General features: G+C 39.2%; 1 protein-coding gene across 12 annotated transcripts in view; it reads right to left on the bottom strand.

Moving 5' to 3' along the window:
• Positions 1-2,364: 2,364 nt before the first annotated feature.
• ralgapb (Ral GTPase activating protein non-catalytic beta subunit) overlaps positions 2,365-16,655 on the bottom strand; it is a 28,864-nt gene continuing 14,573 nt past the window's right edge. For 4 of the 12 annotated variants that reach the window (XM_023340184.1, XM_023340141.1, XM_023340317.1 and 1 more), the window contains 20 exons: positions 15,837-15,951; positions 15,369-15,540; positions 15,222-15,286; positions 14,990-15,134; positions 13,361-13,491; positions 12,594-12,776; positions 12,343-12,491; positions 11,800-11,987; positions 11,179-11,282; positions 10,930-11,082; positions 10,749-10,808; positions 10,125-10,334; positions 9,871-10,029; positions 8,926-9,091; positions 8,727-8,849; positions 7,429-7,559; positions 7,201-7,309; positions 6,976-7,054; positions 5,369-5,517; positions 2,365-4,580 (listed from right to left, as the gene is read on the bottom strand). In XM_023340184.1, coding sequence (XP_023195952.1) covers positions 4,387-4,580; positions 5,369-5,517; positions 6,976-7,054; positions 7,201-7,309; positions 7,429-7,559; positions 8,727-8,849; positions 8,926-9,091; positions 9,871-10,029; positions 10,125-10,334; positions 10,749-10,808; positions 10,930-11,082; positions 11,179-11,282; positions 11,800-11,987; positions 12,343-12,491; positions 12,594-12,776; positions 13,361-13,491; positions 14,990-15,134; positions 15,222-15,286; positions 15,369-15,540; positions 15,837-15,951 — 2,785 coding nt within the window. In that variant the 3' untranslated portion in view covers positions 2,365-4,386. The remainder of the gene's footprint in view (positions 4,581-5,368; positions 5,518-6,975; positions 7,055-7,200; positions 7,310-7,428; positions 7,560-8,726; positions 8,850-8,925; positions 9,092-9,870; positions 10,030-10,124; positions 10,335-10,748; positions 10,809-10,929; positions 11,083-11,178; positions 11,283-11,799; positions 11,988-12,342; positions 12,492-12,593; positions 12,777-13,360; positions 13,492-14,989; positions 15,135-15,221; positions 15,287-15,368; positions 15,541-15,836; positions 15,952-16,655) is intronic. The other 8 variants (XM_023340280.1, XM_023340370.1, XM_023340576.1 and 5 more) reach the window with 6 other exon arrangements.

The following is a 16,655-nucleotide window of genomic DNA, read 5'->3' as shown; positions in this document are numbered from 1 at the left end:
CCCGAAGCAGTCACGTGGTACAGCCAGGCAGCGAGGCTTCGGACGTCATCGTTTTCGGCTCCTCCCCTAAATGAAGCAAGCCTCGATACGCGCTTTACGGAAACGCCCCCTTCATTACTCGACACACGCCTCGGCACATCACGTAACATCACTACATAATAGGGAGAATCTCCCCACTGGACTACTAGAACCGAATCACACATTAACCTGTCATAGAGAGCAACTTGCCACTGGAAAGTGTCTGCCCTTGCGGAGCTTGGGTAACTGTTGTGCTGTTCGTGGCTGTACTTTAATAATCAGACCAAGTTTAATTTGTGGCAGCAACAGGTATGTCTTGAACATGCTCCCAAAACAAAAGCGGTAGTTTTCATCGCCTACCGACAGATAAGGAAACAAAAAGAATTTGGCTAAACATCCTAAACTTGAACAGAGAACCCAAAATGCTTTATGTGTACCCATTTCATAGCGTGGATAGAAAGCGAAGGGAAGAAAACCCGCATTTGCATCCGAAGCAACTGAGTCAGTGGAGTAGCTAAATATGCGAGTACGGGTTATTTGCGGCCATTTCTTCAAGTCGCCATGCCTCCCAGTATTAGCTGTAGTAGCGGTAAAACAATATTGCCACTTGTAAACTGTGATAGCTGGAGTTCACACATATTTTATAGCCTAAAACTTCTGTGGAAAGCCGGTTAGCGAGTTGCTAACATGTAAACAAATGGCGGTTCCGGTTAGCGGCGGAAGTCGCGCTAACAAATCACGCAAAGCCTCATGCGGGCCCGGAATAAGGTGGATAAAAGCTGTAATTTAAAATATTAAATTACAGCTTTTATACAAATTCTGTGATTAATTATCAAAAAGCATCTATGCTTAGTCTATATTATGAACCAATAAACCAAATGCTAAAGTTAGCCTACCTGCTAAAGTTCTCCACTTTCCTCCCCTATGGAAGCTCATTAGGGCTTTATGTGAGACGGATCCCCGAGTTTCGGTCGTTCTGCCCGGCAGAAATAACTGCATTTTTTGATTAAAGTACGCCTGCTGGTAAACTATTCACATTAAAGTCTAAAATGATTACATAAATTTTTTAAGACTGCAGAATCTCATTTAGCAGCTCCTGAGCAACAGATGTGAATTTCTAAATGATTTTACTGATCTATATTGTTTAGTGATAAATCTTCAGTCACTTCCAAACTCAGCACTGTTTATGTTCAGCATCTAGCAAAGTTATAATTTTTTGAATATTAACTATTTTCTGCTGCAGCATCTTTGAATAATGTATTTTTCCTATGAATAATAATCACTAAAACTTTGTGGATTGCATTAGTACTTACCTCGTTATACTCCAATACCTCTAAATAAAAGCAGTGCCACCAACTGCCATCAGAAGTTAAAATAATCGGCAAATGTGTGTAGTTTAAGCAGGGTTTTAATGCAGTTGTTCTGTTAGTCCCAGGTCTCAGCGGAAGCTGCTCTGCTCAGAAGAGACCATAAATCTGGGTGACAGCAGTAGGAGCTCCTCGATGAATCACTGGTTTGATTCCCGCCTTGTCGTTTGTGTCTTTGGGCAACACATCTCAACCTTGCTTCTGTCAGCCTGCCACAGGGCAGCCATAGTTACAGTCCAGTAGCTTTCCATCATCAGCTTGTGAATGAGCCCTTTGTGATTTCCACTGGAGCTATACAGTAAATGTCTTTATAAATACAGTTTATTAAAATCGCCATTAAAAACCAATGACAGACAATGCTGTAAGAAAACGTCCAATCTGAGCTGCAATGGAATGATACAGATCAAAGGCCATCCATATGTTTTAATGGCCAAGTCAAAGTCCAGACCTGAATACAGTTGAGCATACATGGAAAGACTGCACTGTTCTCAAAACTAAACTTCTAATCAAACTAAGCTTTGGCAAAGTGTAAGTAAACATGGTTTAATGTCTACAGAAAACAAGTTGGGTGTTTTGGAGTGGCCTAATCAAAGCCCAGACCTCAATCCCATGGATATATAGTAGGTCTTGAAAGGGGGCTTTAAAAATATCAACTAATACAGTTACATTACTGTCATCTACAACATTTAGATTTTGATACAGAATAAAACTGGAATAAAGACCCACATAATGGACTAACAGTTTTAAAATGCTTTTTTGGCAATATGCACACTTATAACCATGAAAAATATATGGCTTCTTTTTTATGACCAAACATATTTTTGTGTAATTTGTTTATAGGATAGCAGAGTGTCCTAGTGTCAAAGCCTACTTTCAGCCAGCTGTCTGGCAGTGTGCAGCAACAGGTGAAGACCAAAGCAGAAAATTGACTTTTCTTCAATCACACAAGAACAGAATCCAACATTAGGACTGGGCGAAATTAAAAGGTCAATAATAGTTTTAATTGATGCATGTTACATTCAAACCCATTGCGTTCCTCCCACACATAACTGCAGACGTAAATACATTTTTTCCCCTCCATCGTCTCCGCTGAGGAACACTACAGACAACTTGTGAATGCCTTAGGCTATCATATATTTACAAATCTTCCACTTCTATACAGAGCAAGTTCTTAAATACAGTCCAACAACAGAGGAGTAACAGGAACATGTGACTGACTGTATGCAGTTTCTTCGAAGCATATTTAATGAACTTTCCTTCCAGAAAAGGCGTGTGCATACAGCACTGTCATAAAAAGTGTCACAATTAGACATGATAGGTTAAAAACTCCACAAAGCCTCTTCATTCATATTTCACAAGATAAAACTCTTCCTTCAGCAGGGATTTTCTTTCAAAATGCAAAAAAGTACAAAAAGACATGTAAGGTAACAAAAAAAATAGTTAAAATGTGCTCAGTGCATTAAGACTTTCCAATATATATCAAAAAGAAACTAAGAGGTGTTTTGCCCTGTTCCATCTTTGTGATAAATAAAAGTCACATTATTACAGGCAGACAGTCAGAGGGCATTAATCAAAACCAAGATACAGTGAGAAAATACGAGTGAAACATAAAGCAAAAATTAAAGTTCGACGTACGTTTGTGTAGGCCAAAACTTCAAACTTAACAGAAATTAGATTTTTTAAAAAGTGTTTTCAAAGAAATACAGCTTAAATCAACAAATCTGACCAAGTTTATACAGCATGGTGCAGAAATCTTAAGCCTTTTTACACACATAGGCTGACTCAAGATGTGTGCACTGTTCATCATCAAACTGTGAGCTATGGCGAGCGCTTTGGCTGGAGAAACCATCATACGGATGTTGTTTAGAAGAGACACACTGTGCAATGTTTCAGTTTGGTATCTGCAGCGACTTCACACCTAAACCAGATCTGAGGTTGGCCTAAGCTTAGCTCTGAAAACATCAAGGCCAAACCCATGAGCTCTATCAGTAAACTTCAGCACTACTGAGAAACTAACGGCGTTTTGTTGACAGATTCTGAAGGAAAAAAAAAAGAAAAAAAAGAAATGATAATTTTAAAAAAAAAAGTGTAGTATTGAGATTTCATTCATTTAAAGTGACAACTTTCAATTTTTAATGCCACGTTCAGAACTCTTAAAAGGTCCCTGACCTCATGTAGTGTCGACTGACTGGCTGAACGAGCAAAAAGAAATGGCCGCGCACACACATTACTGGCTGTGACAGGAGAGCCATGCTTGAAGCACAGGGGGCATCAAAATTGACATTTGCATTCAGTAAAACAACACAAGAAAATGGGAGGAAACCAATGGACAGACCAAAGGCCAAACGTGAGGTTTGCATGAGGAAGACTGTAGCTGACGCTAGCAAAAAATAAGATGTGGATAGTTAGTGGTGAGATAAGATTATGGGTCAACCTTAGCTTCTTTGTCTTGCAAAAACACAGTCATGTCGATTAAACGTTTTTATCCTTGGCAAAAGTCCAAACAGAAAAATGTTTTGATTGATGATGAAAAACAGATTTGGGCACAATTTCATGTTACTAAACCCCATAAAATCATGTAATAATCACAAAGGTGTAAAGAATGTTTTGTACAAGTTCAGAAAGGCCAACATTGTTAGTGACGTATTGCATTAAAGACCAAGCAAACCTTTTCTTTGCTGCAAAGCCTGAACCTAAACACGAACAGAGACAGTGACTATTAGACTCACCATCATTCAGAGCCAGGGTGAGTGGCTGGAATACAGAAATGTTGGTGTTTCTCCCTCACCTTGGCATGGTTTCTGACACTTTGATCTCAGAGTCAAAGGCAAACAGTGTTGATATATGTATTCATATAAATAACAAAATAGTACAGTATAAATATAAAGATTTTGTGTGTGCGTGTTTGTGAATGTATGTGTGAACGCAGCTGTATGTTGTGTAGAGGTTCAGGGTAAGAGTGTGTGTGAGCCAGTGTTAGGACAGGATGGAGGGAGTGGGGTTAGAGGTGAGGCTTTCCATCTCCGACCTCGTGGAAGAGGGAGGTGTAGAACTCAGGTTCCAGTTGTTTGTTGCGGTAGCGCTGCACAATTTCAGTGATTTTCTGTTTTCGCCTCACATGCGGAGGGTTGTACAAGTCGCTCTCCAGGCGCTTCCGTCGGCACACGTTGATCACCGTCTGACGCACGAGAAACCCTGAAAGGCAGACCCAAAGGAAAGAAAAACTAAGTCACAATTTTGTCACATCAAAATTCTATTTTTCCATTAGCTTTTAAAGCTTTATACACATCTGAGGAAACTGTAGAAACCACAAAAGCTAAGGTGGGACAAATGCCATTGAAAGACTTAAAATCTAACTTTTAAAGTCAAATATATGTCATCAATGTTAAAGGGCACCTATGATTTTTATTTCTCATACTTCCATTTTGGGTCTCAACTGCTTCCAAAAACAACCAACAAGAAAAAAACACCACCCAGACAGTTTTTTGGAAATAAACTTGAGTTTGTTGGTGTCTGGAAAATTAAACATTTCAAAAACCTCCTGATTGTTGAGTAACACTGCACTGTTACCTAGCAACCACAGCCAAGGTGGATGTTGACTTACTATTCAGAAACCACTGGCTGCATTCTTGTTGGTTGTTCAGCAGGCTCCACCTCTGCGTGTCAAAGATGTACAGCTGTATAATTGTGCATCTGTTTGCAGCAGTTTTCATATTTGAGTTGAAAGTTGAGTTGAGGGGGCGTGGCCAGCAGATTTATAGTGACAGGAGGCTCTAAAACAACTCAGAATAAATTAAAGTCTCATTATCTAAGAATGATTTGGAGCAAGAACAATGTAGTGAACATGTGTTGTATGTCCCATAGAACTGCCCTAACATTTTCATGGAAGCATAATAGGTCACCTTTAAAAATAATTAAACATACAGTTTACAGTAGTCAGCCATCACATGTTGGCCGGTCACAGCCCCTTGCCACAGTGTTACCTAGAGCCCGGCGGCTGACCACCATGCCGTCCACCAGGGGGATCACCATGCCAAATTTGCCCACAGCTCCGTGCAGCCGGATCCGGAAGAGTCCCGTCTTCAACGGGTGAATGAAGATCAGAGGAACGTCCTTTTCCAACAGCCCTGACCTGGAGCAAAGACCAGGAAGGAGTATGTTTAAAAAATACACATGCGATGGTCATCTTTGATTATTTATTTGTAAAATATATTTAAAATGTCTTCGCTTAATTCTAAAATGGGCAAAATGATTGAAAAACGGCAGTGAAGTTGGTTTAAGATTGCCTCTTCATAGTGATATTAGAACAGGAATCCATGAGTTGCGAATCCATGAAGAATACAAAGTTCATACAACAAAACAAATCATTTAAAAGAGACCACTGTTGCAATCTAACACGAAAAACATAATGCAGAACAAGCATATCTATTGAGAATGAGGAATATTTCAACTAAAAGACAAAATACCTATGAAATAAGGATGAAGGACAAAAAAATAATAATAAAAAGATTGAAGCAGACAAAAAATTGCTTTTACTTTTGCTTGCATGTAAAGCCTTTTAACATTTGGCTTGTTTGCACCAACATGTCCCAGGTTCACCAGAAAGCGTGTTGAAATACATGTTGGTCTCCAACTTAGCTTAACTTTAATCTACACAAAGATTAAAAGTGTAATTTGTGACTCGTTCACCTGTTTTCAGACCGATGCTTTTCTCTAGTTTCTCTAGTTCGTGCAGGTTCCACCAACTCAAATTTAAGACTTTTTAAGACCATTATGAATGAAATTTAAGACCTCTATCATGTCAGAAATGGAGAGAAGAAAATCACATATATGTTCTCTACAGCTTCAACCTCCGTATTGCCATACTTGCTAAACATGATAGCTAGCTAGTAATAATACATTAGAACCTAGCGGTAGCCTCAACAGCCTCGAGTCACATAATGCAGAGATCTATGTGCAACTCAAACCTTTGTCTGACAGAAAAATTTTGAAAGAAAAAATTTACAGAACATGTGATTAAATATTTTTGCCATGACAAAATTTAAGACCTGTGATCAATGTGTTTAAGGTACATTTTTTAATGAATATAAAACAGTTTTAATGCATTAATTTTAGATAAATGAATTTAAGATTATAAAAATGTGCAGATATCCTGTTCAAATATGACAGATTCATTTTTTAACCTTTTTTTGTTTTGACTTTATGCACAAAGTTCAAAGCAGCAGAATTGATTCTAAACTCACACATTAAACATGATGAAAAAAACTAAAGTAATTTAAAACATACATGTTCTGACACCATTCTTTAAAATAATAAAGTAAAGTCAAACCTGAAGTTCACTAAAAGCAATAGATAACATTGTTCACTGTCACAACAAACTGCTCTGCCACACGTCTTTTTTCTCTGCCAACCTTTGCACACATCATATGAATACTTCCTGTTTTGCACAGCAGGTTTAAAGTACCATTTTGCAAAACAAGCGTTTCTTTTTTTTCTTCCTTCCTTTCTGCACCTGATCTGAACCAGATCACAAGATGATGGGTTGTGCATGGAGGAAAGCAAAGCGCTCTCTGTGGTAACCTCTGAATACCTGCAGGAAGTGCTGTTGCTCATGCTGGCCTCCAGGCCTGTGCTGGTTTCCGCCAACAGATCAGATAACGGGAAGTTCTCTGCAGACCACAAACCCCAAGCGTTCATCAACAGTCATGTCGTATTTAACACCTTCAGATATTTTTGCTGAACCCTGAACAGTTTTATCCAAAAATTTGTATGGTCACATGAAACAGTTTTATAATTAAAAGTAGTGTGTGCATACCAATATCATCAAAGCGCTCCACCCAGACCACAAACACTTTGGTCTCAGGGCCCAGCTGGGGGTAAGACTTTCCGGTCGATGACCTCTTTGTCTTCACCAAAGGACTCAGCTGCAACAGCAACACAACTTAGCAAGTTTAGGCAATGAGTACATTTAAAAAAAAAACTAAATTATATTCTGTGACATTGTAGTAGAGGTTCTGTTTAGTCAAACAAAATGCAAAACTACCTTTTTAGCAGACTCAAGGCTCTCAGAGTGGTTGGGGAACAGTTCCAGTGTGAGATTAGATTGCTTTCCAGGTATGAGGTCTGTGTTAGTGTCTGCCTCCACTGTGGAGTCGCTGTGCACAGATGACTCTTCTGCAACATAACCACCCAGACAAGTTGAACAAACCTGGTTTTTCATTACTTCACATGTGACGGTCCTGGTTCCTGATCATTTTTAAATTGTGATTTTGAACCTTTCCAGAAAAAAGGTTCAAAATCTTTCCTCAAAAATGTATGAACTTTTGAGTAGAAAAAAACTAAGCTTTTCTTTTGTCTCTCTCCCACAAACCACAACGCAGTGTGACAAAATACTATTTTATTCTCTTAGTTTTTAGGCAAATGTCGGCCAAAATAGAAAACACTTCTACACAATGCCAAAATATTAAAAAAATCTAAACAAGTATTTTTGTCCAGTTTCTAGTTCAAACATTTTAATACAATGGAAATAAGATTACCTTTACTTGAGAGATCCTCTTAACATCTCCAGAAAAAAATTAGCAGGATAAATATGCTTGTTTTAAGTCAGTAAGTCTTGAAAATATATATTTTTTAAAAAGAGTAGTAATTCTACAGGCAGTTTTTTCACTTAAATTGAGATATTTTCCAGTTTTAAGTTAAATAATTTGCCAGTGAAACTACTACTCTTTTTTTAATCCATTTTCAAGAATTGTTGATTTAAAACAGGCCTATTTATCTTGCTGAAAACATTTCAGTTTGTTTTGTTTTATTTTAAGTGTATTAATATATTTGAACTAGAAACTAGACAAAAACACAGGTTACAATTTTGTGTTTTTGCAATGCAGTCACAAAATAAAAATCACAATTCCAGATTGAATGCAGATCTTTTTTTTTACCAAATTCCAGAAAACTGGAATTTCTGTGGATTGTTCGGCATCTGAACCAAACTGAGATCCAATTTAAAATGCTCAAATGAAGAGATCTGGAGGCCAAATGGCCATTTTTAGCCTGTCAATGAGTGTGTATAGTTCTCTCCGTAATTCAAAAACCAAATTGTTCAATGATTTATATGAAAATTGCAGCTGTGATGTGACTATCTAATCATAAGGGTCATTCTCTAAAAATAAATAAATTTTTTTAGGAATGAATAGATTTGATCTCAGACAATGAAATAGTAAAGTTCCCAAACTAAATTTATTTTTTTTTCCACACCTACATTAACTTGTAAAGTGATTTAATACAATTGCAGACATTTGAGCAGCAAAAGTCTGCTCAAATGTTTAGAAATTTCTGAACACAAACCTGAATTTTCTGTTAAAGAGGGAACAACAAAGGCGATCTCTGTCAGAGCATCAGCATAGTACAAAACTTTCTTCTCTCCGTTGAACACAGAACCTCCCGTGTCCTCGGGGCTCGCTGCTTCCTCTGACGAAAACAAAAACTGTCATTTGGTGAAGATAACAGCATCAGTTTCTGCGCTTGGAACTGGTTGTAAGCTGACCTGTCTGCAGATCAGTGCTGTCAAAGCAGGAGTTCAAGGACCAGCTGGTGTCCAGATGGCCCGTCCACCCCGGATGGTCGCCCACATCCACAGGCCAGCCCAGAGACAACAAGAACTCCAGGAAGTGGGGCTGGACAGTAGCTGACGACTCCACGTTCCTCAAAATCTGAGCACCATGGAGATGCACATTAATATACCGAAAAAATATTTTGCAAACGAAGTGAAAAACGGCAACGATGTTCTGACTAAACAGAAAAATCTGTCTGCCCATCTAGAAGAGTTAAATTCCCTTTTCAAGTGTAGATCATTTGTGTTTCATATTGTCAGCAACAAGGCTGGGTGACATGGACGTAAAGTTCCAACACTGATCTTGATAAACACACACTTTTATAAAGAAGTGTGATTTATTTCACTAACACACACAGTAACTGCATTCAATCATATTTACTGATATTTAATGACTGGAGAAAATAATAAAACTAACCAACAATATGATCAGTTTTGGGAATTTTAAACATTAACTGGAATTTATTTTGACAGTAAATCAAACTTCTTATTATAAGAATTTGATCATGTTAAATAATATAATAAACACCTGTTTCAAAGACCTCAACATCATAAAAAAATAATACAGTCAACAATCATAAAACAAGCAACAAACATTACAATTTGTCAAATGTTATCAACAAAATCTAACAAGTATTCATGAAATAAATTCACAAAAGTTCCAGTTATGAGGAAATAAGGCAGATCTGATCAGGTGGGTTTTTAGTCACTCAGTGTTTCTGCAGTTTTACAGTTTTCTGGAAGTTCATTCTAGAACAAACATTTAGTTGTAAACTATTTTATTTTCAACTAAAGTCAAAATCTATTTATACAATTTCAAACTGCACATCTTCAAGGTGCCTGTAAAACACCTGCAGAGTCTCCAAGTCTGTTTCTTACCTCAGAACTGCTTTTCTGTCCCGCCCTCACATAGAAAATAAAGACGGTGTCAAACGGTCGGCAGGGCAGCAGATCCAGATAGCTGACGTCATCAAAAAACCCCGGCAAGGATGAGTCCAGGCCGATCAGATGAGGAGGTAGACGGCTGTTGTTGGGTTCCTGAAAGAAGCAACATGAAGGCGTACAACAGCTAAGCTGGTCGAGTAACGGCAGAGTGTACAAAAGAGTGGGAGGGGAAACATGTTTGTACGGACCTTTAGCGCTTCCAGAGACAGAAAACCGAAGTGAGAGAGGAAGAGGCGTGCTGTCTGGAACTCCTGCGAGGGCGGAGGAGGTTTGCACTCCGTCTGAGGGTCTGGGAAGGACTTGGACTTTAAGAGTTCCTCGCTGCGCTGCTCCAAAGTGTTCTCATAGTCTATCTGCTTGGCCATCAGACTGTGAAGCTTGCTGTGCTGAATTTCCAGCTGGAAAGGAGAAGATGTGGTAAAACAAACAAACAAACAAAAAATAGGAGCTGGACAACCAGCAGCTGATTGGATGGATTCATGGTTAAACCTTCACCGTAAGACTCCCACAACCAGGACAAGAACCTCATCCTCAGGTTAATATGCATGAAAACCTTCATCATCTATATCTTAGTACAATGAATTGAATAAGTGGCACAGAAATCCAGTGAAATGAATCTTCATCCAGGTCTTGTGAAGCTTTCTCTATTAACATCGTCTCAAAATGGTAACATGTCAACTGATTATGTTACTTTAGCCTTGCAGAAAGCTAAAGAAGAACTGGATTACCATAGAAACCAGTTACACCAACCCAACTATCTTCACCCGCTTGTTTTTCACCCAAATTAATTTTGTTGCTCTTCAATAACTTACGTATTTACACATCAGTGAACTTGTGACTGCTGAATCATCCTCATAGCCCAAACAACCCACCTGAGTTTGTACAGTAGCAAACATCAAGAATCAGCTTCATACTGGTTTTCAGTCAGAGTTATCCTTCAGATCTGCAGAGTTTGCATGAAACTGTGAACAGGAAGCGAGCCAAATAATGTACCTCCTTACTGACAATGTCATCCAGGTCTGGAATGCTGACATCGGCTTTGACCAGAGGGATCTTATCCACCTCCTCTGGAAAGGGCCTCTGCTTTACGTTATACTTGATGCCCACATCGTCGTTTGGCGTCGGGCGGCTCTCAGGAACAAACATCTGCCATGGGAGGAGAAATGTGGGCAGATTCAGACTGGAGTTGTTGGCGTTACTATGGACACCAATGTTTCACAGTCATTTCTGATGAGATCTAACCCTCTGATTGGCACGAGCCCCTCTTGGCTGATGGAAGAGCTGCATCGTCCAGGCGTGTCGTCCTGCTGTTCCTCGAATCAAAACGGTCACAGACGGACTGGGGTCTGCAGGGACCGAAATAATTTAGTCAGTGAAGAAATTAAAACAGGCTGATAACTTAAGGAGAACCCCAATCAAATTCTTAGCTAGTTTTCTACAGGAAACCCTGTGCACTGATATCAATATTAATATCGATAGCTGATATTAATACAACCGTAATGGTCAATAACTGCTTACAATTACTGATGTTATATAGATTTCACTGCCCTTCCAACACCTCCATCTGACTAACTTAGGGAAGGTAGCTTGATTCTTCTTTATTGAGAAACAGCATTCACAATGAAGACAGCTTTCAGTGCAACCTGGTAGTTAATATGTGTGGTGTATTTACTAAACAAAAAAAAGATTAGAATTTTTGAGTTTTCATCCTGCCAGAAACCAATCAGGGATGATCAAGCTGAAACCTGCTTGACTCTCGGTGAGTCTCTAATATTTTAATCTCAGCGATAATGTTTTAAAATAAAAGCAGGTCAAATCATTTTTAATAACACAACGACGGGGGGATGATGCTGCGGCACTGACTCTGCTCATTGCCGAGAGGTTGCTCCAGCATGGCAAGGATCACAGAGTTGTCCAGGACGAAGTAGCGGAAGTTTGTGGCTCCTGTGGCACTCAGTCTGGCGTAGCGTATCAGAGTGTCTTCATTCAGCAGGCTGCAGGTGGACGCAGGTCCGCTGGGAGAAGGGAAAGCCCCCAACACCTGCATGATGCTGGTGTCAGGAGATTCACACACAAAAAAACTTTGATTACATGAAGACAAGAAAAGTTTTATTGTCTTTTTTAAGCCTTTTACAAAGTCAATCTGATGAGTTGTTCTATGGTCTGTTCTTTACAACATTTCTGAAATGACAGTTATAGTACACATAAAGTCTATCACAATCAGATGACAGCAACGCATCATTTCTTTTTCATTATTTCATTTCCAGTCACTTTTTGTATCAAGATAGTAAAACTATAATTGTTAGCAGCAGTCCTAAAGTCAGGCAGACAGCGAGTGTTGAGGTTTGAGTCACTAACTCAACTTCGTGGAGCGTTTAAAAACAGCACAAACACTGAACATCTCACCATGATAACGTGGCCTCAGCGGCGTCCTTCACCCTCATTGAAGCTGGATTGTGCTCCTTCTCCGCTTTGTGACGCACTTCCTGTTCATGGCGAGACTTGCTCCCAGAGATTCCCAGTTCCACAATCTCCAACACTTCCATCAAACAATCCTGGCGGATAAACGGAAATGCGTTTCAGTCCAAGAAACTTTCAGCACCGACTGTCTAGACTGAGCAAAGATGAAAACTTTTTTAGTGGGTCTTTGAACGCACCTTTTCATCCAACATGTCGGGGTGCTCTGTGAGCCACACACAGAGAAACTGGAAGGCAGCTACGATCATAGAGTGCAGGTCTCTGGACTGCAGAGGGGCCGGCCGGCTGCACTGGTACACAATGTAGCCGCAGATGGAGCTGACAGCACGTTTACGCTCTGAAGAGTCCACTCCCACCTTCACCTGATGAAGACACAGAGACATGAGGCAATGCAGTAATGAGACCAACTCTAGACTATGGGGATTAGGTAGATGGTCATGGAAGCAGCTTGATTTTGCATTATACATTTGTTATTTTCAGTTTTCTGAAAGAAGCTGCCAGTCTTTAAATTCAAAACACTCCAATATTTCAGGACTCATGATGCCTTAGACACTAACAAGGTTAAGCCTGGTCTTTAGCAAAAAAACAGATAATCCCTATACTTAATCGTTGCCATGAGGTTCTTTCCCACTCTTCCATCCTTTATTTGACATCAGGCTTCCCAGTCTCATTTGTTGCCAAAAAGCAAAGCAGCTGTAGTTTCACACACCCCACCATGTTTATGTTTGTGATGGTAGAAAATGCCACCGTCCTGCATGCCTCTCAAACAATTGGTTAGTCTGAAAATACTGTCCAATAGTTGTTCTAAATAAACATGCATGGCTCTGCAGAGTTACCATCAAAGCTCTCAGTTAAAGTACTCACACAGAGGTGTGAACAAAAGTTCATTTGCTACTGAAGCAGAAAGACTGACCAGCAGTAACATGTATTAAAAGCTTGTGCTTACCTTGGCCAGTCCCGCCAGCAGCTCCAGGGCAGCCAGAGAAATACTCATGTCTTGTCTCCACTGAGAATTGAGCCTCTGTGTGACCAGGTGGATGCTGCGCACCAGCAGGCCTGCAGCTGTATCTGGAAGAGCTAGACCATAAAACACCCCGAAATACCAAACACCGCGAAACAGAAACAATGAAGGGTTAAAGCCACACCACCACAAGGTCAGACAGGAGAAACACTCAGGGCCCACTTAGCAAAAAGAAAAACATCATGCAACAACAACATCTCAACACTGCATAGCATTCGTTACAAGTGTAAACTTAGGGAAAAGATATAAAATACACGCAGAAAGAAACAGGGCTGAGCAATGGGAGCAGATTTGTTATTGGTTAATGTGAAATAAGTTAGTTAATATCTAAAACACTTACAAATACACCTGTTAGATTAATCTAACAGGTGTATTTGTAAAATGTACCACTCAGCCATGTGAGAGAAAAAATCATCTCTAAATGACCTTTAATAAAGGCTGAAACGATTAATTGGATTAATCGTACTGAATCGATTATTGAAATAATCGTCAACTAATTCAGCAATCGATTAATCATTAACTGCAGTTTACAGACTTGGAAAAAAAATACCATTTGGTTAAAGAACATAGAACAAAAATTAAGCCAAAAAAAAAAACCATATGTATATGTTGCATACAACATTTAAAAAAAACTTAGCAAAAAAACTCAAGTGGCAAAGTTTTAACTTCATCTGGTTCAAATTTTTAAAAGAAATCTATCAAGCACCTTTTGCTACCCAAATATTAAATGGTTACTCCAAAAAATAGCCAAAAGATCCATCCTACACATCCTACACATCTTGAGTGGAGCAGAAAGGGCCAAGCTTTTCACACATTGATATTAGAATTATGTTTTAGCTGCAGATGCATCGTTCGCTGCAAATGATCAACTACACACTAAGGAAATGCTGTTTTTGCAATTTAGACAATAAAATGTTCATTTTCTAATTTTAAGAAAGAAACTACTGGTTTATTTGTGTCTTGTTATGTATTTCTAGTATTGTACAAAATAAACTTAATTGGTTAAATAAAAAATCTGCAACCGGTGAAAATTTTTTAATCCAATTAATTGATTAATCGATTATTAAAATAATCATTAGTTATGGCCCAAAATTCAAGGAGACAATTTTTTTTTCAATAAATTGAATTATTAGTATTTTTTTTCATGTATTTCTAATATTGTATACAATAAGTTTAGTTGGTTAAACAAAAAGTCTGCAAAATGTGCCAATTTTCTTATGCAATTAATTGATTAAACATCAGAAGAATTGATCACTAAGATAATTGTTAGTTGCAGTCCTATTTTTAATCAGACCAGATCACTCCAAGCAGTCATTTAGAAAAAAAAAAAACTTGGAAAAATCATCTCAAACTGTTAGATCACTGCAAACAAATGAATCACCTACAAAGACATTTTACCCAGCGCTTCTTAACTCTGCACACCACCTTAACCACGTTAGCTATAAACAACAGGTATGTTAGTTCGGTGTTGATACGAGCCTCAGTGAGCATCATTAATGAAGAGCAGCATCAGTGTGTTAGCTGGCTGACCAGTGGCGTGGCTGCGTGTCTCACCATAGTCTCGGAGCAGCGCCTGCGCCGGACGCTCACAGTCTGGGCTGGTGGCGTCCGCGCTGCCACCGCTGTTAAAGCTGATGCCACTGTTGGTGCGACTGTGACTCTGACTTCTCAGCGTCACATGGCTTCCATCTATGCTGCCCTGAAAAACGGGGGATGGCAGCCATCTTGACGAATGAAGTAGACTAGTTGTTGAAGAGAAAAAGAACGGGTCTGATCTGAGACTTACCGTTTCGGTCTGGGCTCCTATGGCCTCCAGCAGCGCAGAGTCTTGGACGATGTTAAGCATCGCGCCTGAGAAGGATGGAAAAAAAATAATAATAAACACACAAATAAAAATGTCAACAAGAGATAATTGTGTAGGTTAGCCATGTACATTGAAATAGGAAGGAGGTGATACCGAGGATTAATTGCGTGTTGGTGGGATCGGTCTCGGTCTGCAGAGCTCCGATGAGGACGTTAACGAGACGCAGCCTCAGAGACAGGAAGGAGACGGGCTGGTCATGAGGCCAGCCATCCTCCTCGTTGAACTTTCCCTCCAACAGAACCTAAAGGACACAAACCAGCATTAGAGAATTTATTTGCATATGTTGAAGAGCAATTTCTGCTAGCTTGTATGAAAACTAGGGCTGAAATGATTAATTGTGATGAGTTGATTACTGAAATAATCCTCAATTAATTGAGTAATTGTTAACCTGAGTATATGGATTCAAAAAAGGCCAACTGCTGAAAAAGCGTATTCAAAGCAGTAATTAAGTCAAAATTGTACAAAAAATAATATACATTTCCAATGAATAAAAAAGCTGTGCCAGAGAGAGCAGAGGGCAGAGTGTGGAGAGTTTACCTCAGATTTGATGTTACCAAAGTGATGTGGCAGAGGCAGCATGGAAAGAAGGATATTAATGGAAGCTCTCCTCAAGTCTGTAGGATTTACATACATTTTGAATTTTGACAGCTCCCTAAAAAAATACAAAAAAAACCCAGGATGAGAATATAAAATATCCCATAGCAACATTAAGAGTAAGATCAAAGATAGATACAAACAGCTAGGCCTGTCGCGATAAATGGTAAATCAATTAATCGTACGAGAAATTAAAACTATCGACGTCATTTTAATTATCTGCATTATTGTCTCTTCTGGCCTTTTTCTCTTTCTGTTGATGACACCAAATGAAAAAAGGCTCAACTCCAGTGCTCTCCACTGACCCCCCCTTCCTCATTTAACTTAGTGTAATGCCCAGCGCACACGAGCTGTCGGCCGATTGTCGGCCAATTTTCAAAACCTGACAGACCACACATTACCCAACAGAAATCCTAGGTATAACGGTTCGATCCTGCCGTGTGGTGTCCAACAATGGGCACAAAATAATGGCCACAAGTCCAGTGAACTCATTTTAAAACCAGGCATTAATCAATGCTTTACTACAATCTACCTGCAATGCATGTGGCTAGTGTCAGTCCTGACTGAATGAAAATCATTATAACCTATTTACATCACGTTAACGAAGAACAGCTGAAAAGTTACCGGGTTTATCAACTGCGGTAGCAATTTCGCTCAAACTCCTCCTCTTGTCATTTCTATATTCTTTGCATGTTGAGTAAACATTAATGTTGTTTCCACATATCTCCAATGTCCGCTGGACTTTGGGTTGTGTCGTGTCAG

This window comes from Xiphophorus maculatus, chromosome 1, assembly GCF_002775205.1.
Source record: "Xiphophorus maculatus strain JP 163 A chromosome 1, X_maculatus-5.0-male, whole genome shotgun sequence".
In the NCBI taxonomy this organism is placed as follows: domain Eukaryota; kingdom Metazoa; phylum Chordata; class Actinopteri; order Cyprinodontiformes; family Poeciliidae; genus Xiphophorus; species Xiphophorus maculatus.
The sequence above is the reverse complement of the archived record's forward strand: the minus strand, read 5'-3'. Positions and strand labels throughout refer to the sequence as shown.